The sequence below is a fragment of the Dermochelys coriacea genome, chromosome 1 (genome assembly GCF_009764565.3).
Source record: "Dermochelys coriacea isolate rDerCor1 chromosome 1, rDerCor1.pri.v4, whole genome shotgun sequence".
Taxonomy (NCBI): domain Eukaryota; kingdom Metazoa; phylum Chordata; order Testudines; family Dermochelyidae; genus Dermochelys; species Dermochelys coriacea.
Genome location: NC_050068.2, coordinates 337,846,248 through 337,869,480, shown reverse-complemented (window position 1 = coordinate 337,869,480; position 23,233 = coordinate 337,846,248). Strand labels below are relative to the sequence as shown.

Below are 23,233 nucleotides of genomic sequence, written 5' to 3'. Positions count from 1 at the left end.
CAAAATTAAATCTAAAATGGCATCCCCTCTAGTCGGTTCAGCAACTACTTGATGAAGGAATCTATCAGCTATCGCATCTAGGAAAATCTGAGCCCTATTATTATTACTAGCACTGGTCCTCCAGTCTATATCTGGGAAGTTAAAGTCTCCCATGATCACGCAGTTTCCATTAGTATTTACTTTACTAAAGACATTAAAAAGGGCTCTATCCATATCCAAATTAGATCCCGGAGGTCTATAGCACACCCCAAGCACTATCGTAGGAGAGGCTTTACTAGTTTTCTTCCCCAATGTAATTTTTGCCCAGACGGACTCTGTCTTATCCATTGCATCGCTTCTTATTTCTTTACATTCTACCTCATCATTGATATACAATGCTACTCCACCCCCTTTACCTTTGTTTCTGTCTTTCCTAAACAGCACATACCCTTCAATACCTGTAGTCCAGTCATGACTACTATTCCACCATGTTTCTGTTATCCCTATAATATCTGGTTTCACTTCCTGCACCAGTAGCTCTAGTTCCTCCATTTTGTTACCTAGACTCCTCGCATTGGTGTACAAACATCTTAATTTTTGCTGTTTGGACTCGCTCACATTTTGTACCCTATTAGGCACAGTCATTCTACAGCCAGTATAACCTATTAGACTAGTATCCACACCTTATATATATATATATATATACACATTCTCCTACCCATGGCTGTATCCTTTCTTACTTCATCTTCTTCCCTCTCAATGCTAAAATCTGGCGTGGAGATTTTCTGGACATCTCCCATCCATCTCCCCCCAATTCCTAGTTTAAAGCTCTCTTTATCAGTTGTGCCAGCCTCGATCCTAGAAGTCTATTTCCTTCCCTGCTCAGATGAAGTCCATCCCGAGAGAACTGACCTCTGTCCGTGAATGCCTCCCAGTGGCCATACATCCCAAAGCCCTCCTTATAGCACCACTGCCTAAGCCATCTGTTGACAGTCATAATCTTATCAGACCTTTGTTGCCCTTCTCTAGGAACAGGAAGGATCCCGCTCAAGATCACCTGAGCCTCAATTTCCTTAAGTGTCTTCCCCAGCCTAGCATAGTCTCCCTTGATACTTTCCAGCGAGAATCTGGCCGTATCATTTGTTCCCACATGAAGGATAATTAGGGGATTCTTTCCCGCTCCCTTTAGGATCCTTTTCAACCTCAGGTCTACATCACGTATCTTAGCACCCGGAAGACAGCACACCCTTCTATTCTCAGGATCAGCTCTAGTTACAGGCCTGTCTATTCTTCTCAATAAAGAGTCCCCGATCACATAGACCTGCCTTTTCCTGGTGACAGTGCTATTCTCCAGTCTCTCCCCTGTTCCCTCTGGCTGCAAGTTCTTTCCATTCCTATTTTCCCTTACAATCCTCTTCAACCCATCCTGTATCCTCCTGGGGCTCATATTTGGTGTAGTCTCCCTTGACTCTTCCCCTTTTTCTATAGGACTAGCCTCTCTTCTCTTCTTCCTTACCCTTCCACCTTCAACAAGTACCTGCTGAGCCCCTTCTTCATTTTCCAACTCTGCAAACCTGTTCCTAAGCTCTATTTCTCCTTCACTAGCCCGTCTTTTTCTCTGCCTGGTTCTTTTAGTCACATGTTTCCACTGACCACTTTCCTCATCCAGTCTCTCCTCAAAATTCCCCAGCCCTGCTTCCATCCGTGAGTCTGAGCTTTTCCCTTCAGATACCTCATATCTTTGCTCCATCATCTGCTCAAACTCAACGAGACTTTCCACCTGCATCTCCAAACCTCGGATCTTTTCCTCCATCAGCTCTATCAGACGGCATTTCATGCAGACAAAACTCTTACCGGTTCCCCCCTCCAGGATCATGTACATACCACAGCTTCCACATCCTGTCATCCTCAATGTGTCTTTCACTACAGGAGTCACTCCCACAGCTGCCTCTGTATCTGTCATCTCCTTCCCACCTAAATCCTGTTAATCTGGGAAACACAAGCCACACCAAAAAGACCACACCCCCCCCAGCAAAAGCAAACCCCAAACAAGCACCACAATATAAATTCCCACTCAAACTCCCCTGTTTAGAGCTCTGTTTGCTAGCTCCTGTGCCGCTACAGCTGTCTGTGCCGCTGCCTGACTGGCTGGCTACCTTTATAGGGCCCCTAGGCTTAAGAGACTAGAGACTGGGCATTTGCTTTGCCTGCCCAGGGTCTGAAGACTATTTGTTTTATCCTGCCCAGAAGCTCAAAGCCAAGATATGATTGTTTGCCCCAGCTAGGAGGCATGGACAGAGTGTTTACTGGGCCCCATCAGGAGCCCTGAGTCCCCCTAATTGAAATTGCCTGATCCAACAGGGAGTTCCAGCAGCTGTGTGACTGGGTGTACCAACCCTGCACTGAGCCAAGGGGGCGGTCCTGTTCAACACAAGACCCCTGTGACAGACGCCACCATTACACACCGTACCAAACCCACCCCTGCCCGGCCCTTCCTCCTTTTTCCAAATGGGCAAGAGCAGGCAATTTGCTAACATACCCCCACTTACGGTTTGTGATTCACCTGGAACATCTTTATCTTTACATAAGGTGATCTAAGCTATCACAGTTGTACCGCATAAGGGACTTGGGTTTGTTGGATGCTCCTTGATATTCCAGCACCATGAAAAGGGCTCAGAACTCCAATTGCTGTAGGAAGCATTCACCTCTCTTCAGGTGAAAAAGAGAAAACTGGCAGGAGATACATTTCTTCTTGTTGTAGAGTCAGATGCTGGGGGTTCCTTCACACCACACTCAATCTTTGAGCTATGTTTCTTGGACCATCAGCTGGGGATATTACACTCTGCTTACATAGTAAATAGCACTCAGAAGGAAAAGTTATTATTATTTGTATTATTGTAGCATCCAGAGACCTCAGCTTAGATTAGGGCGCCATTGCAGTAAGTACTGCACCCACTACAAGACAGTCCCTGACCAAGACAGATAAAGGTGGGACACAGGATGCATTATTAACCCTGTTTAACTGAAGCACAGAGAGAGATTAAGGCCTAGATAGTCAAAGGCTTTTAGGATCCTAATTTACTTAAATCAATGGATATTAGAAGCCTAAATATCTTTGTAGATCTAGGCCTACATGACTTGCCCAAGATTACATATAGTAAGCAGCAGAGCCGGGAAATAAAACCCAGATGTTCTGTTTGTCGTCAAAGTGTGTACGCCTTCAAGTGGTGAATGTGCAGACGCCGAGCACGGAGATGTTCTGCTATGCTCTGAACACAGCTCTGCTAGAGTGACTTTTCAATGACAAGTAGACACACTTGTCTTGTAAGCAAATAGGAAACTGCAGCACCTATACACCCAAACCTTGTAGCTGTCATGCCTTTGTTCTCCAGTCAGGTGCATTTTTAATTAATCGTGCATGCACGCTGCCTCCTTGTTGATAGAGCGAGCAGTACCAGCTGGGACAACAAAGACAGCAAAATGTTCTAGGGAATTCCTGAAGGGGAATGGTACCAGAGAAGCCTGCAGCAGCAAAGTTTACACACCTCTTAGACCTTCTCCTCTGCACTCCAAGTAATGGTGGTTGGAAGGCAGATGATGGCTTTTCTGCCATAGGTATTTAGGCTGGGATTTTCAAAGGAGTTGAATTTCAGTCACTTAGGCACCTGACTCCCTTAGGCTCCTCTAAAGATTACAGTGCCAATCACTGTATAGGTACCTAGATACCTAATGATCCAAGCATAGGACTGGGGGCCAAGGCCGCAAGTCTAATCCTGGCTCTGACACCAAAGCATTGTGTGGCCTGGGGGCAAGCTGCTCTGCCTCAGCTACTCCCATCTATGAAATGTGCATAATACATGCCTGGTACAGTGTCTGAGAGCAGTTCTGTGATAATTAATATTCATGCTTTGATGTGCATTGATGTACGGCACTAGGTAAAATCTTAATATTATTGTGTGTGTCTGTGTGTATTTGTCAAAGTGCTTGAGCTTACCATTCGAAGGCAAGGAAATTAATATTAATAAAGAAGTTGATCACTCAGAACACTGTATTAAATGAAAAGATAAAGTGGGGATTTAAAAATCCCACCAGTTCTGCCAATACTTTCTTTATTAGAGTCACAGAAAATAAACCTAGACTATCCCTGACAGGTGTTTGTCCAACCTCTTCTTAAAAACCTTCAATGACAGGGATTCCACAACCTCCCTAGATAGTTACCCCCTCTGACCAAACAAACTGTGAGGCGACATGCAGACACTGGGCAACACATTCACAATCACTCACCTACACTAAGGAACCAGCCCCCAAACAGCTGCATGAATGAACATGTCAACAAAGGACTATACATACTCCTGCTCAAAGCTTCTGCGTGCTAGGCCACCTCCGTCCGGGTCCCCGCTTTTTCTGCGGTTGTAGTCAGAGCACCTCTCTCCAGTGCAGACTCATGGCAGGAAGGAAGCTTCTCAGTGGGTGGTTGACCTCTGTCAATGAAGCAGGTTCAGCCCCTGAAGCCAGAACAGGAGCTCCCAGTTTGGTTAATTAAGGGGATGGGGCAGCCTGGTGGGGAGGTTTATAAAGTCCAGGGAGAATTTGAGAGGAAGAGAGGCCCAGTGAGTTAGGGCTGACAGTCACAGGGAGGTCTCTTGGACAAGCTGCAGAAAACAATCTGGAGGTCCTTCCTGGAAAGAGGGGGAATTTGCAGGAAGCCAGCGGAGGTGCTAGCCTGCTGAGCTTCCAGAGGGTGTACGTTTTTAACAGTGAGCAGTTAACCATTGGAACAATTTACCAAGGGGTTATGGTGGATTCTTTATCACTAACTATTTTTAAATCAAAAGCAGATGTTTTCCTGAAAGATCTGTCCCAGGAATTATTCTGGGGCAGTTCTATGGCCTGTGCTATACAGGTGGTCAGACCAGCTGATCACAATGGTCCCTTCTGGTCTAGGAATCCATGAAAGAGCCAAAGCCAACACCAGGAGGCTAAGAAGGGCTGATGGCTAGGAAGCCAGTGGAGGAGACAGCTAGCTATCCTTCCTAAGACAGAAAGCCATGGCCAGAGAAGGCTAGAGGGGGCTGAAGGCTGAGAGAGCAGCAGGGGGAGCTGCCTGCTGGTTCTTGGGAGCTGGGAGAGATGGGGCAGGGCTGCAAGGGCTTTATTTGATGTACTGTATAGGTTATGGCTGTGGGGCTTGGTACTGGGACTTGTTTTCTTATGGTTTATGTGCAGGGGATGTTTATAATGAACCCCACAAGGGCTATATTTGTACTCAAACTGTTTGGACTATTTCTAAGGACTCTGAAGGAGGGAACCAGAGATAGGCCCACTTGCTGTGCCCCTGCCAACCATAGAAGGGTGCTCCAGGCATGCCTGCTCTATGACAAAGCCACTGTCCCTGAACTCACATGTCAAGGTGACATCTACTTGACATGGCTTCTGGTTAGAACTGCTCCCGACTGGCGCTCCCAGAACCAACTCTAATAAGGCCAAAGCAAGGCTGGTGCTGGACAGTTGGAGGTGCCAGGCTGCTGCTACCAGCCGGTGCAGTGGAGAGGCTCCCCACTCTAATGCTGTCCCACCTGGTGGTGGGTTAGTCTGGCTGGAGCTTCTCCTACCACATCAGCCCCCAAGATGGCTATATAGCCTGCCCCTCAGGCTGGCTCCGAAAGCTGCTTGTAAGCTAGTCAGTCTGTGAGCCAATGTCATACTGAAAGGCTTTTAAGGGCTTGATCTTGCTGCTATTGATTTTAATGGAGCAGATGAAGCCCATCTATAGGCTTGGGGAGTCCTTCTCCCTGTCACTCACATACAAGTGTCACAGGCAGCATAGTTTCCTATCTCCCTATGTCCAGGTTCTTAGAATTAACCATCACTAATGTATGCGAGTTCAATCCCTGACGGTTCCGAAAGCATGGCCAGCCCTGTGACACTGCACACCATACTCTTCACAGTGATATGATGATATGATTATGGAATAATTATGATGCATTTTATGCAAGATGGGTTGTGTAAGGGGTCATTGGAAAGGTTATGATTTGCTGAATAGGATTATCCTATTGGTATGCGTGTATCATTTTTGTATCTAAAGTTATAAATACTGACTATGTATCTGTACTTTAAATGTAGTTGCACCTGGGTAATGCCCACTAGACAAGATGCTTTCCATCTAGATAGTGGGTGGGAAAGGGCCTATTCAGGTTAACGGGCCATCAGGAAAAATAGTAGGCCGTAGGAGAAGTGAGCCTTCCTGAGAATGCTACAGACAGCCTGTAAATGATGGCGGCTATGATACTACAAGGCCATGTGACCAGGCCACATGACGCTGGACTCCATCTTGAGATGCCAGTATTTCTCCACAAACTGGTCTGGGAACCAAGCTTTGAAACAAAGGGTTCCCACCATATGCTACAGCTCTATAGGGTACGGAGTGACATCATATGGGATTCTTCACTCACCACACAAGAAGACTCCTGGAAACACCTGAGGAACAAAGACTGAACTGAGCGAAGTGCTGGGCCCAGGCTAAAGGGATTTCTAGCCTGTGTGTGGGATTCCAAGCTGTAAGGCAAGTGCAGCTTTCCTCTTAAGAATCTGTAGCCTGCTTGTATCATTTCTCAGGGTGAGAATCTGCCTATTCATATCTAATCTATTTAGTTTATTAAGCTTAGTTTGCATTTGTTGTTTATTTGCTAGGTAATCTGCTTTGATCTGTTTGCTATCATTTATAATCACTTAATCCATCTTTTGCAGTTAATAAACTTGTTTTGTTTTAATCTAAACCAGTGAGCTTTGACTGGAGTGCTTGGGGAAAATTTCTGCTTGGTTACAAGTGTGCATTGTTCTCTTCACTTTGAAGGAGAGGCAGACTGGGTATTAAACCCATATACTGGCCAGATTTGACCAGGGCAGGATGGTACTGCTCTGGGGTCCTAGGCTGGGAAGCTGCTGGTTAAAGAGCCTGTATGTAACTGTAGCTGGGTGTGTCCGTGTGTTAATACTGGTGAAAGTGCAGGCTGGAGGGCTTTGCAGCTTGTCACAGCAGCACTGTGTGAGCTCAGGCTGGTGGGTCAAAGGGCTCAGTGGTACCCCAGTTCCAGGTAGCACCCCTGGGGGAACCCATCACAAACCCCACCAGTGGTTTGTCTACTCTTTGCATTCCCTTTCCTGTAAGACACCCCTGGCTTTTAACTTGGCCTAAAGCAATGCCAAAAATTTGGGGGAGGGACCATGGTCCAGTGGCTGGACCATGGTAATGGAGATCATGAGTTCCCTGTTTTGTTAGCATTGCTCCTACCTACTTTTGCGTGACCTCGGACAATTCTCTCCCCTTCTCTGTGCCACGGTTCCCGCACATCAGTGAACTGAATTAATAAAAGCTACCTGCATCATGAGGGGGTGACAAGTCTTTATCTCCTCAGATGAAAGGCTGTTAAAGTGAAAAGAACTTAAAGCAAACAATCTTCAGGTTTCCAGATCTTGTCCATTATCTGGGCACATCGGCTTGCTACTAATAGGACACACCTTGCCTTTGAGGATCCTCAGTAGTAAGAGTGCTTGGGAATCGCACCTAATCTGACGTCCTCCCATTACCAACCTTGATGATACTGGTTTTGACCCATCGAAAGTTGCACTGCCTAGTCTGCTTCCTCCCCACTCCAGGTCAGAAATCATTACATCAGTTGGATTTATGGCATCAAGTCTAATGAAGTAATTTTTAATCGGGGATGAAAATCTATGGTCTGCTCAACCTTTGCAGCGACCACGCTGTCTCCCCACGCAGTATGTCATGCCATCACCAGTTTGCACACGACAGCAGGAGCAAAGCTGAAGAGGCTTTCACCCTGTAGTGAGCATACAACAGACATGTAAGTGTAAAGTCATTTAACACGATGTAATCTACATACATACAAAGGAGGACAATTTTGTTTTTGTTTTTGCTGGACTTGCTACAAAAGCAGATCAAACATCCCACGCTCTTTGTTTTCTTTCTTTCTGAAAATGGAATGAAATACCTAGAGGATAATTTGAAACACATTTCTATACATTTGGGGTTGGGGGGATGGGAAGCGGCAATGCTTCTAACCGGCCATAGAAACTTATCCCTTTTTAAAACACTCCATTCCCTCCTACCTCCCCCACCTCTGACAGCTCCTGGAGCGGCTCCAGTTTCTGCTTCAGCAGCATTGCCAGGATCCATTCCACATGCTGAGTATTTTCTGAAGGAAAAAAGCATTTCCTGACATCTGGTCTAAATTCACAGCTCTTCTCCTCCCCTACCTCCACCCCATTATTGGCCTTTGAATCTCCTATCACCATCTGTACTACGCTGCCATTAACACCCAGGTTGACATTTTCATTCTCTTTAAGGATTTAGGCAGGGAGGAGTGAATTGTACACCCACATTTTCCCCTGGCCTATCTTCTTCCCTCTGTATTTTTCCAGTCTGCTTTTACAGATCGTTATCTTGCTCTTAGAGGCCTCAATCCTTGAAAGTGCTGAGCACACTGACCCCAGCCCAGCAGATTATTTAAGCATGTGCTTTACTTTAAACCCAAGTAGTCCCCATGGGAATCAATACGCTTAAATGCTTTGCTGGACCGGGAGCAAATTGCAGGACTGAGTCCAGGACCAGGCTCATTGCTTTTTCCTCGATACTTTTTTTTTAAATGGGCCAAATGTAGCCTGGTTGTCAATCAATTGATTTCTGCAAGCCCCATGTGCTTTAATAAGGTCAGCAAAATTATATACACAATAGCTTCCAGGAATTATTTAATCCCATCAAAAACTTTCCTAATACTTTCTACCCCTTTGTTCACTTGTACTAGCTGATTAGCTCAGCAGTCCTTTTCTTTCTTAAATCACTTCTCCATGCTGCCTAGATTTCAAGTGTCTTTAAAAAATTCTCAGTGAACATAAGATGCAAAAAACAGCAAGATTTAGCTGCCTCTGCCAAACTAATTAGCCCACTATGTTACATGCATACAAATATGGAGGCAAGTTACAGGAATCAAGTCAGTGTGGCCTTGAAATTGTTTCTTGCAAAAAGACAGATAGAATATAATTTTAAAATGACCTGGATAACTTTCAGCAGAGCTTCAAAGCTCCGTTTTCAGTAGGTCAGAACAGAGATGGTTGCATATTCCAAGCATGTAGTAGATTTTATTAAGCATAACTTTGGTTCTAAGTATTCCACCATCATTTTTGTAATACCTTTAGTTAAAAACAATTATACAAGAGCAAATACAAAAATTATTAAATTATGAAAACACACTTATTAAGGCTCCCATTTTATATTTATATATATTTATATATGTACACTCAAACAAGTACAGATATTAACAGAAGGGTAAAGTCAGCTTTCAGAGCTAGAAAAAAATCCTAAATTTACTAATAAAAAGCAAGTTTTTTTTTTTTAAAAAAAAGTCTTGCCCTATTACAGACAAAAAGTGGTAAAAGCGAGCACTTTTAATTCAAGAAGATAGCTCAATGAAAACACAGAGGATTGCTTAAAATTTCACATAACTAAGGGCCAGATTATAAATCCCTTTCCTCACATTGGTGAACAGATATTCACACAAGTAGCCTCTGAACTTAATGGGATTTCTGGTCTGATGAACTGGTCATCTATCTAAGGGCTGCATCATCTAAGCCAATGTTGGACCTGATTTAAAAAAACAGAGTTTTGCCTGCCAAATCCACATGAAATTGACTTTTGGGTTCCTAGACAAAGTGCAGCAGAATTCTAAGATTTTTTTTTAAAAAAAAAACATGGTCATTCTACTGATATTTAGTCTAGTAATGCAGAATTGGATTTTTTTTTTCATAACTACTTCACGCTGTACATGCAAGAAATATTCAGGCCTTCCATCTTTCAGAAAGAGAAACTCTACCTTTAACCACAAGTCAACTGGTTACACCAGCACGAATGGGAAGTGGAAAATGTCCATCCTGTATTCCCAGTAAGGCCTGAGCCAAAGTCCACTGAAGTCAATGGGAAGCCTTCTCCACTGACTTCAGCATGCTTTGAATTAGGCCCTGTTTCTTTTATATTTGAGTATGAGTAGTAGGGTTGCCACATATGTTGAGGTGAAATGGCAGAGGCTGAGCTTCGTCTGAAGCAATGTACTGGTCAAGCAAAATGAGGTTGTCTCTTCAATTTCTGAAGACTTCAGGCTGGCTGTGGAAGTGGAATCCAGCAGATCTGAAGGACTTCACAAGGCAGGGAGTGGGTGAGAAAGATAAACAGCAGTGGCTAAGCATCAAGGTACGATTTCTAAAGGAGTATTTTCAACAGCCCTTGTACTGGGGGATGCAGCACAGAAAACTGGAGCATAGGGCTGTCTGAACAGAAGACAGGAGGCAAATCCAGTCAGAATGCGTGTTTGAATGACTGGCTGCTAGAAAGCAAGAAAGGCACAGGGGAAAAAAACTGCAGCAGTTACGTCCTGTTTCCAAAAATACAATATGGTAGAGTTTACAAAATGTGGTTTCTTACATTTTGCCTTTGCGTTTTGTATGACCACAGACTGAACGGCTCTGTAAACCACTTGTAACATTTAATCTTCTAAATGTGAACTGCACTGTCAATTTAAGTTAATGGTAATAAGTTTCCCAAAATTTAAAATTTACTTCTAATCTAATTGTGTCCTCATTTAAAAAAAAAAAAAAAAAAAAAAAAAGCTTGATCTTGATAACTTTAAGGATATGCCTAAGAAACCCTGTTAATTGTGAACGCTATGTCCCAAATCCAATACTGAAATTGTATTTAAATTTCCATTACCCTGGGAAAAGCGAGAGAGAAAAACAGCATCTTACACACACACCCACCCACCCCTGATGTTAAGAGAAAATATTCTCAAGCAGCTAGCTCAGATGTAATTACAAAGGAGCATTTATTTCTGTTTAGCGCCCTAGGGCCAAAACGATGAGCTGGTGTGGATAAAATCCCTCTCATGAAGGCATTGGTAGTGTGCACACTTACCCGAGCGGGGCCTCTCACCCTTCATGAGCAGTCTCCTCCCCAACTCCAGGCTTTCCTGACGGGGAAAAGTAGTAGTCACAAGCACTAAGGGTCAGATTCTGTCACCCTTACTCAGACCAAGTTCCATCTTACTCGGTGGCAAGTCAACAGGGCTACGTGTAGGGGACAGAATATCGCCCTAAGACTCAGTGATGAAATAAGGGAATCAAATTATGAGACAAGAAAAGATGGGATAAGTCAGAGCTTACCTAACATTAGGGAAAGTTTCTCATTTCAGTAGCCTTGGAGGGCTAGTTTGGTCTCATTTAAACCTGATTCTGTAGCTGATCTATGCTCAGCATTCCCATCGTCTTCATGGTGCTCTGAGCAAGGCCCCTAGTTCAAATGCTCACAGTCAGTCCTGTGAGTTTAATGCTACTGATCTGTTAACACTGAGTTTAGATCTGTAGGTCTCGGAGGAGAAAGACCATGCCAGCAAACCAAGTAGAACATAAAAACTAGAGGATGCATCATTTTCCACTAACAGTTGATAGGAAAAAGGTACACCAGTGGAGCTACATGGGCCTGTACAGTGTAATTGCTCTGGGGGGGAGGGGGGACAGAGGGGCGGGGGAGGAGCAAGGGAAGCGTTTGAGGAGAGAGGGGAAACCAGCCTTTGATTTTTGCCCAGGGGAGGAAATATTCCATTTTTTGCGCTCTCAAGAGCCAAATTCTACATGCACTGCCAAAGACAGAATTTGGTCCTAAAATTTTTTTTAGCTTTTTCAGTGCCCTGGAATTTTAAACATTTCTATATCTGTGCACCAATTTGCCCAGTGGTAACAGCCAGTGCAGATGCCCAGCAATGACAAGGACACACCACTCATTTAACCCCCATGAAAATTAAATGCAGGAATCCACATTTTCAAAATAGAGTTTACACAGACTGAAGGGACAGAAAGTGTACTTCCCTACACAGCAAAGTTCCATAAAATATGACCACAGAATTTTTTTTTTTTTTTTTTTTTTAAAAAGCAGAATATAAGCTTGATGTCTTCACTAAACTGGGACCAGAAGAAACCAAGCAGTGCAACACTCAAAGGGTTTCTCTAGTGTCCCTGATTTCAGTCTCTCATTAAGCACTTCAGACATGTCAATAATCCTGATCTGAAAGCAGGTCTCAGTACTGTGTTTGGCGAGTTTGATCTGTTTATGTTGCAGACTTTTAATCCACACAAGTTCCAGGAATTCAAAACTCATCTTCGGTAAACACCACATGGATGCCGTATATCTTCCCTCTCCAGAGCAAAGGGATCAGACAACTTGCAGAAGCCTTTCTCTGCAGCCATTAGTGGAATGTTGAAAGTCTTAGCAGGTATTTCCTCTATGAGTCTGGAGCTTCTGCCGATTCTTGGGCTGTCCTCCTCAAGTTGCCTTTGACTTTAACAAATTCAGGCGCATTTTCCTGCTCCTCCTGGACTTTCTGTTTCTCAAGTTCCAGCTGAAATGAGAGTCACATTTATAAAAAGATAAAATACATTAACGAATGAAAAGTCACAGGCCAAAAGTAAAGCTATGATTTCATACAAAAGGAAATTTAGCCTCAAAGACTTAGAAGTACCAGAACATACTTTAACAAAAAGAGGTGAAGTGGCATTTAGACGAGACACAATCTCCTCTAATCAGTCTCTCCTGGAAGATTCACCCAGCTTGGAAATAGCTTTGCCATGTGGGGCAAACCATACTCACATGATGGGACAATAGGATTAAGTCTTTGGAGATATCCATGAGAATTTCCTTGTAATTTAAAAATAAATAAAGTCCTCTCCTCTGGCTTTCAGTGCAGGAGGAGAACAATCATGCCCAAAGAAAGAATACAGGAGATCAGAATTATTAACGTGCATGATTGTAGGATCTCAATATGGATTTAGGTGTCTAATGGAGACATCTCCAATTGCTTTGCTTATCTTGAGCGGAAGAAGAGTAAAACAACAGTTCCCCCAACCCCATCTGTTGCAGACATTTTGAGTGTCCAATTACTAACATTTTTAAAGCACGTGGCGTTCCTGCCCATACATGGCAGCCGTCAAAAAACATTATGGCATGTAGTTGCTTACTGTGCACCATGACGTGTGGTCATATATTGCTAGTAAAGAAACTCTGTTTATGAATTGCTTTGAACAACAATTACTCTGGAAGTCCTGAGTGCAAACCTATGAGCCAATAGGCAGGAAGAAGCAACTCTCTGGAAAGCGAACAGTAAATACAGTCCTGAGATGAACTGTTCATTTGAATATATTAGGGTCTTCCTGATGATTAATGGGGACCACATACCACTCAAACAAACTCTCCTTTTTCTGGCTCTGTGACAAGTGACTCATCTGATTATAATAAAGAATGGCTCTGTTCCACAATGAATTATTTTGTCAATTGATGTCACTTCACTCCTGCCACACATGCAGAGTTGCAACACTATTTGCTCTGGGCAGGTTTTCCCTTTTGCAACAGGATTTATTTTTCCTGATTTGAACTTGAGCCAATCAAGGACATTTTAGGGAGCTTCCAAGTGGTGACTGTTTTGAGACTGGGCTCTTCATCGGGGCGAGGATTTTAAAAAACAGAATCTCTCATGCGCCAAAATTTGTAATTTCTAAATTTTTTGTGTGGGGCTTGGAATGTAATTAATTAATATTTAGATAGACAACTAGCAGGATTAATTGTATTTTAATTATGATAATTTTTAACTGATTTTTTTATTTAAATGGATTTTTTAAATTAAAAAAATGCTTCTGAGTAAGTTATTTTGTTGTTTGAAGGCATGTTGGTGTGTGTTGGATTGTCTTAATGCAAACAAACAACAAACCTAGTTAAGGAACAGACAGACCTTTGGGCTGGCCCTTTGCATCAAAGTGAAATTTCACCCCAAGAGAGTCAAACATGATTTAAAAACTGCAATGGATGATGAATCCACTCCATCCCTAGATATGTTGTTCCAAAGGTTAATTACACTCATTGTTAAAAACTGGCACCTTATTGCTAGTCTGAATTTGTCTAGCTTCGGCATCCAGTATGACTTTTTTTGCTGGGTTAAAAAACTGTCTACTATCGGAAATCTCTTCCTCATATAGGTACTTGTAAACCATGATTAAAATCACCTCTTAACCTTTTCTTAGATCAACTAAATAGAATGACTTGTGGCACTTTAGAGACTAACAAATTTATTTGAGCATAAGCTTTCGTGAACTATATCTGATGAAGTAAGCTGTAGCTCACGAAAGCTTATGCTCAAATAAATTTGTTAGTCTCTAAGGTGCCACAAGTTCTCCTTTTCTTTTTGCAGATATAGATTAACATGGCTGCTACTCTGAAACCTGTAAATAGAATGAGAGCAGCTCACTTTAAGGCACATTTTCCAGATATCAAATCACTCTTGTAGCTATTTTCTAAACCTTTCCAATTTTTCAACATTCCATTTTGAAGTGTGGGCACCAGAACTGGACACAGAATTCCAGTAATGGCCATATTACAATGTATACACAGGCAATGCCACTCTCCTACTCCTACTTGAGATACTCTTGTTTATACATCCAAGAATCCCATTAGTTACATCACTGCACTGGGAGCTCATGTTCTACTAGTTTTCTACCATGACCCCTAAGTCCTTTTCAGGAGACATTCCTCTAGCTTATAAATGTGACCTACATTCTTTGTTCCTGGATGTGTGACTTTGCATTTCGCTGTGTTAAAAGAGAATACACAATAACATTGCATGCCTTTAAAACAAACGTTTGTTAAGGGAGGGATAGGAAGGTTGGTCTAGTGGATAGAGCACTGGACTGAGAATCAGGACTCTGGGTTCAGTTCCAGGTTCAGTCATGCACCTCCCTAAGCAAGCTGCTTAGGCTTGGTGTACACTTAAAAGTTTTGCTGGCATAGCTATATTGGCTAGGGATGGGATTTTTTTTTTTTGCAGCATGGCTATGCCAGCAAAACCCCCAGCGTAGATGAAGTTAAACTGGCATAAAAGTGCATATGCCGGTATAGCCTACTTTATTTGTTTTACTGGTATATACTATACCAGCAAAATCACTTCTGTTCTGCGTCTATATACTGTACTACAGCTATGAATCCTCCTAGGGTAGGCAGGCCTTAACCTATCCTGAGTCTCAGTTCTCCATTTGTACAATGGGGATACTTCCCTACCTCACAGGAATGTTGCAAGGATAAAATCCATTAAGGATTGTTTAGTTGCACACAGAGAACACATAGATACTTACATAGACAGAAGGCTCCTGTAATTCCCCCATCAATCCCAGTCCATTCTAATCACTAGCCCAGTGATCTTCTCCGCCTATTCTTAATGCCATTTCCTTTCTCACCTGCTCCAGCTTCTGCTGTCGTTTCATTAACTCTATTTCCAGGTCTGATTTCTTCTTTTGCGCTTCCTCTTCCTTTTGTTGTTTAATAACTTGATCCCGTTTCCTTTTCTCCATCACCTTTTGCAACTCTGGTTTATTCTGAGGTGCAAGACCCCTTTGGGGAAAAAAATAGAGATAGAGCTTTTAATAAATTGTATATTCGCACAGAAATGTATGCACGTCTCCCTCAGGTTAAGATAAATATCTCTGTATTAATATGTAATAGTATTAACCTAACAAATGAACAAAAGTTAGAGAGGAGCGCCCCATTACTACTAAAAACATCTCCTTTTAATATACATATCAGTTTTCCTCTTGACTAATTCACGCTCTCAGCAGTTATCTTCACGCTGCTCTCTCCATTCCAAAGGAAATGATGTAACAATGGTCACAAGTCAAGTTGGGGCAGAGCTAGGAATGGAACTTGGGACTCCTGTCTCCTGCCTCCCTGTTTTAACCAACAGACCACACAGATTTTATCCAGTCAGCTCTGCACAGAACGGTCTGTCCAGAGGAGTTTGTTATAGTGGAGCTGAACGTTTTTCCCCATCTGGACTTTTTGTCACATTACTCTTGGGAATTGCGGTTTCTACCATTTTCTCAACATTTGGGAGTTTTACATTTGGGTGGCTGTGATGGTCAACAGTTGACCCATTTTCACTGTCACGTGAAACCCAGAGCTCCATGGGAAGCTAACAGGGAGCAGACCCCCACAACAACATTGCGATCGCGCCAGAGACCAGACTAGCCAATTCCCAACAAGAAGCTTCAGTTCTTCCTGGAAAAGATATAGGGATTTGACGGCTTAAAACCTGCCAAAGGATTTTAGTGTTTACTCCCTTCCTCCCAATCCCAGAAAAGAATTAAAAATGTAGCAGCCCCTATCTCTCTCTTTTAGTAAAATGCTGCACGACAGGAATACTTCACTTCACTAGAAACAAATGAGGTTCTAAAATTAAATACTGCTGCTAATCAAAATGACAATCATAGCAGTGTGGATACTGCAGGCAACACAGCTCTTCCGTGTAATAGGATATTCCTCTACATAAGAAAAGAAAAATTCCAGACTCCATTAAGGTGCTTTTTGCTTTTATAAACCTTAAAGGGAAAAAGCAGATTTAATTCAGGGCAGCCTAAACGTGCTTTAGATTAAAAGCGTAAGAAAGGAAACTCCAAGCGTCTCTCAATGCCTTTAAATGTTTTGGTGCTAGAAGTTAGTCTTTGATGTTTAATCCCATTAACCCAAAATAGGACGTGCACACACACCGAACTGCCAACTTTCTCTGATCCGCTTGGCCTCTATGTAATGTATCCATTTCATTGGAGAGCTATTATACTGTGTATAGGATTCATTTAGATTTAGATAGCTGACCCCTGGCATTTGGGAGAATTTCAGCATTAGATATGCAAAAGGACCCTTCCCTCTTCATGTCCCACCTCAATATCTTATTACACTAAGACAAAAGGAGGAACATTCAGAACTAGACAGGAAGATTAAAATATGGAAATCTAGGCTGTTTGGATGTCATAAAGCGATGACACTCCTGTCTCTCCTACATGGGGAAATGTCTCAGTCAGTTTAATAAAGACTGATTGGCTGTTCATGGTATTTGAAATCACCAATTAATTCTGAGCTACCCTGTCCCCATTCAATTTCCTTTGTCACCCATCTCTTACCTCAGGAATAGCCACATGGGAGACATTCATCAAACAGCTGTGCCTTGTGTTTGCAGACACACTGCAGGGTGAGGGAGATACTATTATGTGCTCAGTCAATATGAAATGGGTGCCATAAACATTGTACATAGAAAGTTTGATAAACAGATATAGACAGAAAGGAGCAAGGGCAATAAGAGAGAGTGGGCTATGAAACTTTGTCATCCTGCCCCCTTAAAGCAATGGACAAAGTTAAATGTTCCTGAGCAATGGATGTGGAGAGGAGCCTCTCCTCTACCAATGTGACCTTGCTGTGGAAGGAGCAGGATTCCAAATATCACACTCATTAAACCTCAGGACGCTGATGTTTTAGCACCATACACAGCGTATATAGTAGTGTTTGCTGAGCTATGCTTTTCATGAAAAGGCAGCCTGTAAAATATGCATGTATGTTAGAAAGGCAGCCAAATATAACCTCTTTTAAAAGCTGGTCTACTTTAGACAAGCTCACAGGAGCACTGTGAAGCTAAAATAGTGTTTATAAAATGCACTGTGATCAAATGGAATGTACTGGACAAATGCAAAATATTAAAATAATATTTAAATGATCAGGGCCGATCCACTGAAAAACACTTATATTCGGTGTTCTAAAATGACTGAGGATAACCATTCATGTTCAGGTTTTTTTCACTACTTCTAAAATCTGATCATTAAAAAAACCTGTCATTTCATCATACTAATTTTATATTGATATAGTGGGTATATATGTAACATTTGTAATTAACATTAAAATTATTTAAAGTGTGTGCGTGTGTATATATACACACACACACACACACACACACACACACACGTAAAAAGAAAAGGAGTACTTGTGGCACCTTAGAGACTAAAATTTATTCGAGCATAAGCTTTCGTGAGCTACAGCTCACTTCATCAGATGCATTTGGTCCACCAAATGCATCCGATGAAGTGAGCTGTAGCTCACGAAAGCTTATGCTCTAATAAATTTGTTAGTCTCTAAGGTGCCACAAGTACTCCTTTTCTTTTTGTGAATACAGACTAACATGGCTGCTACTCTGAAACCTGGCATATATGTGTGTGTATAAATACACACACACACACACACACACACACACACACACACACACACTCTTACACTTTAAAACCATACTCCAAAGCATGTAGTCTTCTGCAATTGTGAGAATACATTTCTGATTTTAGAAAAATCCATGCTTCCAGGCAAAGCCAACTGAGATATTTACTCATTACAAACAAAAAGGAAAATATATAGGGATTGGAATGCTTAAAACCTGCCAAAGGATTTTGGTGTTTACCCCCTTTCCTCCCAGTTCCAGAAAAGAATTCAAAAACTCTCAAACTAAGGATTTTAATCCAAACTTGGCTGGGACTTGGACAATACTCTAACGTAGAAGAGCTTTATAATCAGAGAGTCACACCAACACTGGCCATAGACCCCAAGCAATGGTACCACAGCAGTCCTATAATCTAAAACAATCTACTTGAACCCATTCCAGATCCTCTGGAGTTGACATATCCATGAACGTCATTGACAAAGACAAGAATGAAGAACAAATTATCAGACAAAAATCCTAGCTATCTATAACCATATCAATTTACCTGACCATGGATTATCTATAACTGTGACATACTGGGGCACAATCCTGACTAATGAGTAGCTGTGTCAGCCCTGCCCTGTAACCAGGGTTTCCTGGAGCCTCCAACCTGGACTGCTCACAAAAAGCCTCCTGCATGCAAGTCACTCGCAGCTGTGTCTGTGCGTACTGCAGCCAACCAGCCACATAGAGGCTCTTACTAGCCCTGGTTATGCTTCAGGGTGATTCCCCCCACCCCATCCCCATCCCAGATCTTCTCCCTGTAATTTAGATCCTGTACTCCCCAGCCCTTTCCTGGACAGTACAAATATAATAAGTCTGTTATTCCAAAAGGGAAGAATGTGCCCGTTTATTATTTTAAATTGAGTACCCAGACACTCCAATTTACACACTGGATTATATAAAACAGTAAACCAAGTTTATTAACTACAAAGAGATAGATTTTGAGTGAGTACAAGTAATGAGGCATCAAAGACAAAAATGGTTGCAAGAAAAATAAAGATAAAATGCTTACTGATGCCTAATTTAACAAACTATATTAGGTTCAAAGCAAAGTTTTCTCACCACATGCTTTCAGCACTCAGGACCTCTCCCCCTAGAATCCAACAGCTGCTTCCTTTGTCTTTTCAGGGTGCAGAGAATGAGGGAGAATGGGCGGGGGAGGGTGATGTCTTGGTGAATTTGCCCCTGTTTTTATAGTTTCAGTTCCCCTCTTGAAAAAACATTTCCAGCTGGGAGCAAGATGTGAAGAAAAAACTCCATGCGGTTTCTTGCTAAGATGTAGATTTTTTTTTTTTTTTGCCCCGTCCCCTTTCCTGCCAGTGAATGGCCACTTAGCAGGTAATGATGCACCACCTTTGTTGACACCTGGCTGAGACAAAAGCTCGCCCTTGGTCTCTGAGGAACTGGTTTGGCCACTCCCCAGACTGATCTGGAAAACATTCTTTTAGTCATGATTTCAGCTTATGTTTATAACTTCACATCCAACGCTGCTACCTACATTTTGCCATGATATTATTGATCAGCCAATTATGATAAATGATACCTCACAAGGCATACCTTGTACAAAGATCATTACAACAGCTTGTGGAAACAGCAGGGGTACATTCTGACAACAACAACTAAAAACAATCCTTTTTTCATCTCTCAAGGAGTTGGGGTCCAAGTCTACAAACCTTTACTCATGTGAGTAGTTCTTATTGACCCAAGTAGCCATGATCTTTCATCTGCTTGTACATACTTACTCCTGGGGAAATTCTACACAACCACGCATGCACAGAATTCACGGCCCCTGCAGATTTCTTTGCTTCCCCACAGAAAAATGACTTCTAACGTGGAAGCATAGGGAAGCCGCAAAAGCGGTCATGCACTTCTCCTCAGCAACGCAGGCACGTCATTTCAAGCACCTGGAGAAGTTGCCGGAGAGGTAAATCACCACTAGGGGAGGGGGGGAGCAGAGCAGGGGATACCCTGCCTGGACTGGGAGCAGGGGGCGACAGAACTTTCTTTTCTCTGCAAGGAGTGGTTGGGACAGGGGCGGGGGGCTGGTGGTGGGTCAGACCTATCCCCAGAAACCTCCTCTGGCTGCAGGAAGCTCCACACCCCCTCCACCGCTTTCTGCCCCCATTGCTCCTCAGCTGCAAGGGGGAGGGGTCACTGTACGGGGAGCTGCGTCCCAGTCTGTCCAACTCCTTTGCATCCGGATCCCACCATACCCAGATCTTCCCAACTAAGCCTCATTCACCCTGCACCGAGAACGCCCACACCAAACCCCCCCTGCACCAAGACACCCCTGCCAAACCACATCCTCCCCGCACCTGGACCTCTCCCTTGCATCTGGGCCCCCACCCCTGCACCCAGACATCCATCCCCATTGAGCCCATTACCCCCACCCCCGCTGCACCTGGACCACTCTGACAAGCCGCCCACACCCAGATCCCCACACTACTGAGCCCCAACCAGCTGCACTCAGACCCCAACCCCACCAAGCCTCACTTCCCCAGCAACTGGACCCCCCCGATGACATACCCAGGCCTCTCTGCCAAAACCCTTCTCAAGCCCCAACCACCTTCACCTGAACCCCCCTGCAGAGTCCCATTGCCTCTGCACCTGGAACTCCCCAATGAGCCCCTGTGCATACAGATCCTCTCCATACCCAGATCCCCCACTGAGCTACCCGCACCCAGAACCCTCTCACCCGACACTTGGATCCTGCTGGGCTGAGCCTGACTGTCCCACACCTGGTTCAGGGGCCAGGGTTGGGTATACGTCCAAGACTCTCTCCCTCTTGCTTGCTATTTTAGCATGTCTGGCATGTAGGGACAGGGCCTCAGAGTATTTCTGGGCAGGCCCAGCCCTTGCCCTGTGTCAGGGTCAGATGCAGCCTCACTGCCAAGTCCATGTTGCGGGGTGGAGGAGGTTGGGGGAAAAGGGGGCAAGATTGTAGGGTGATCTCCCACCTCCGTGCAGCCAGTGGCCTGTGCTCCCCACTGCCATGCTGGAACCTCCACATTTATTTATTGACAAATAAAATATGTAAAATTTTAAAATATTGTGCACAGAATTTTTAATTTTTTGGTGCAGAATTCCCCAGGAGTAGTATACTGAAACTTTCACAAACACTCCTGCAAGGTCGGTATGTATAATTTCCAATTAACAGATGTGAAAACTGAGGTTAAATGGTTTGCCCAAGGCTGCAGAGCTAATAAGTGTCCTCGTTAAGAATATACCAGTTGCCAGGTCTCTGTGTTAAAGCTCAGACCAGGGATTTTACTAATACATTAATGAAAAAGAAGGGAGTCAAGTCTGGAAACATTAGTTAATCTGACACAGCATGGACTGAAAAGCACAAGAGGATACCAAGTTTCTCAGCAAAGTACTGGCAAAGGGATATCATCTCCAGTCAGCCAAATCTTTAAAACCATTTAAATTGACAATTCTTTCAAGTAATCTGGCTCATTTTACAGTCTGGTTGTGTGCATTATTTTTAAATTTTCCAAAATTATTCCTCTCCATTGCTGACTAATTTAAAACAGAATCCCAGCTAACTTTGAGCCGAGTCCTGGGCCTACAGATGTCAATAGAATCAGGATCTGAGCCCTTAGCTCTTAAGCAGTACATAAACAAAGCAGCATGCTTTGTATCATCTACCAGCATGAAGGAAGTAGCATTTGCATAATGTATAGTAATACATATGCATCAGGAAAGCAGATGCCAAATATACACCTAACTTAGTTGTAAAGAAGACTATAGAACTGATGAGAAATTTTATCTTCAATAATAAATGTGACCTAAAGGTGTCTTTATAAATAAAGAGTCAGGCTGGAAGTGGCAAAAACCAGCAGTAGCGTTTTCCCAACTGTGCCCACAACTCAAACTCTGCCTACTTGTGAGGCCAAATGAAATGCCGTTTACAGCAGATTTTGCAGCACTTCATGATATGATCAAGCTTCTTCTTTACTGTGATCTCTGATCAGCCGTGAGACAGCTCATGAATTACCATCACTTGGTTCCAAGTCATCATCCCATTGAGATAAATGGGGCAAGCTTGCACTTTTCTCAGAAATATTGTTCTGAGCTGTTTGTAGAATGCATCAGTTTATGGCTAGGTCTACCATGGTAAGTCGACCTACGCTATGCAACTCCAGCTACGTGAATAATGTAGCTGGAGTCGAGGTAACTTAGGTCGAATTACTGCAGGGGGTAGAGTAAAGGAGTCAACTGGAGAGCGATCTGCAGTCGATTTGGCAGGTCTATACTAGACCCGATAAATCGACCACCGGTGGATCGATCTCAGGAGCATCGATCCCCGCTGTAGTGTAGACCAGCCCTATGTATATACAGTTCAGATTCTGAAGATTATCTAAGGGCTTGTATACATGGCCCCACAGTTCAGACTACAGGGGTGTGAATTGCAATGCACACCAGTGTGCTGCATTGTAACTCCCCAGTGTGAACGCAGTAAGCACAAACTAAAAAGGTACCTAGCACAGACAGACTAAAATATTTTTGGACAGAGTCTGTCCTACATGTTTGCACACCACCTAGCACAACAAGACCCAACCTGGTTGAGGTTTTTAGGTGTTACTGCAATATAAATATTTATTTATTTAATAAAATAATAATAATAATAAATATTTTGAAAAAGAAACAAGATTAGGTTCTGGAACATAAGATACAGCTACCAAGGGAAAAGGACTAGTCAACTCAATCCAGCACACTCTTGAAATAGAATTAAATGCTATGGGTAGCAATTGTAATTTAGGGCTTATCTACACAAACTTTTAGTTTGAAGCAAACTGGGGTGTGAATCAACCCTGCACTAGTCTGCTGCAGACTCATTGTTCCCTGTGGATCCTGCAGCTGTGCACTAATAGGTCATTAGTTCACTTTGATCTAGTCCCATTTCAAAAGTGACTACATCAAACTGAACTAATGACCTGTTAATGTGTAGCAGCAGGGTCCACACAAGGAAGCAAGCTAGTGAGGAGTCGATTCACACCCCAGTTTTCTGCAAATTTAATGTTTGTGAAGACAAGCCCTAAGTCTTCCCAACACTGAATCTTTAAAGCTACATAAAATATTAG

General features: G+C 43.1%; 1 protein-coding gene across 4 annotated transcripts in view; it reads right to left on the bottom strand.

Annotated features, from left to right (window-relative positions):
• Nucleotides 1-9,115: 9,115 nt before the first annotated feature.
• The window catches only part of FAM107B (family with sequence similarity 107 member B), a 79,486-nt gene continuing 65,368 nt past the window's right edge, over nucleotides 9,116-23,233 (bottom strand). For all 4 annotated transcript variants that reach the window (XM_038387601.2, XM_038387596.2, XM_038387600.2 and 1 more), the window contains exons 3-4: nucleotides 15,316-15,469; nucleotides 9,116-12,437 (exon numbers count right to left, since the gene is read on the bottom strand). In XM_038387601.2, the coding sequence (XP_038243529.1) occupies nucleotides 12,321-12,437; nucleotides 15,316-15,469 (271 nt within the window). In that variant the 3' untranslated portion in view covers nucleotides 9,116-12,320. The remainder of the gene's footprint in view (nucleotides 12,438-15,315; nucleotides 15,470-23,233) is intronic.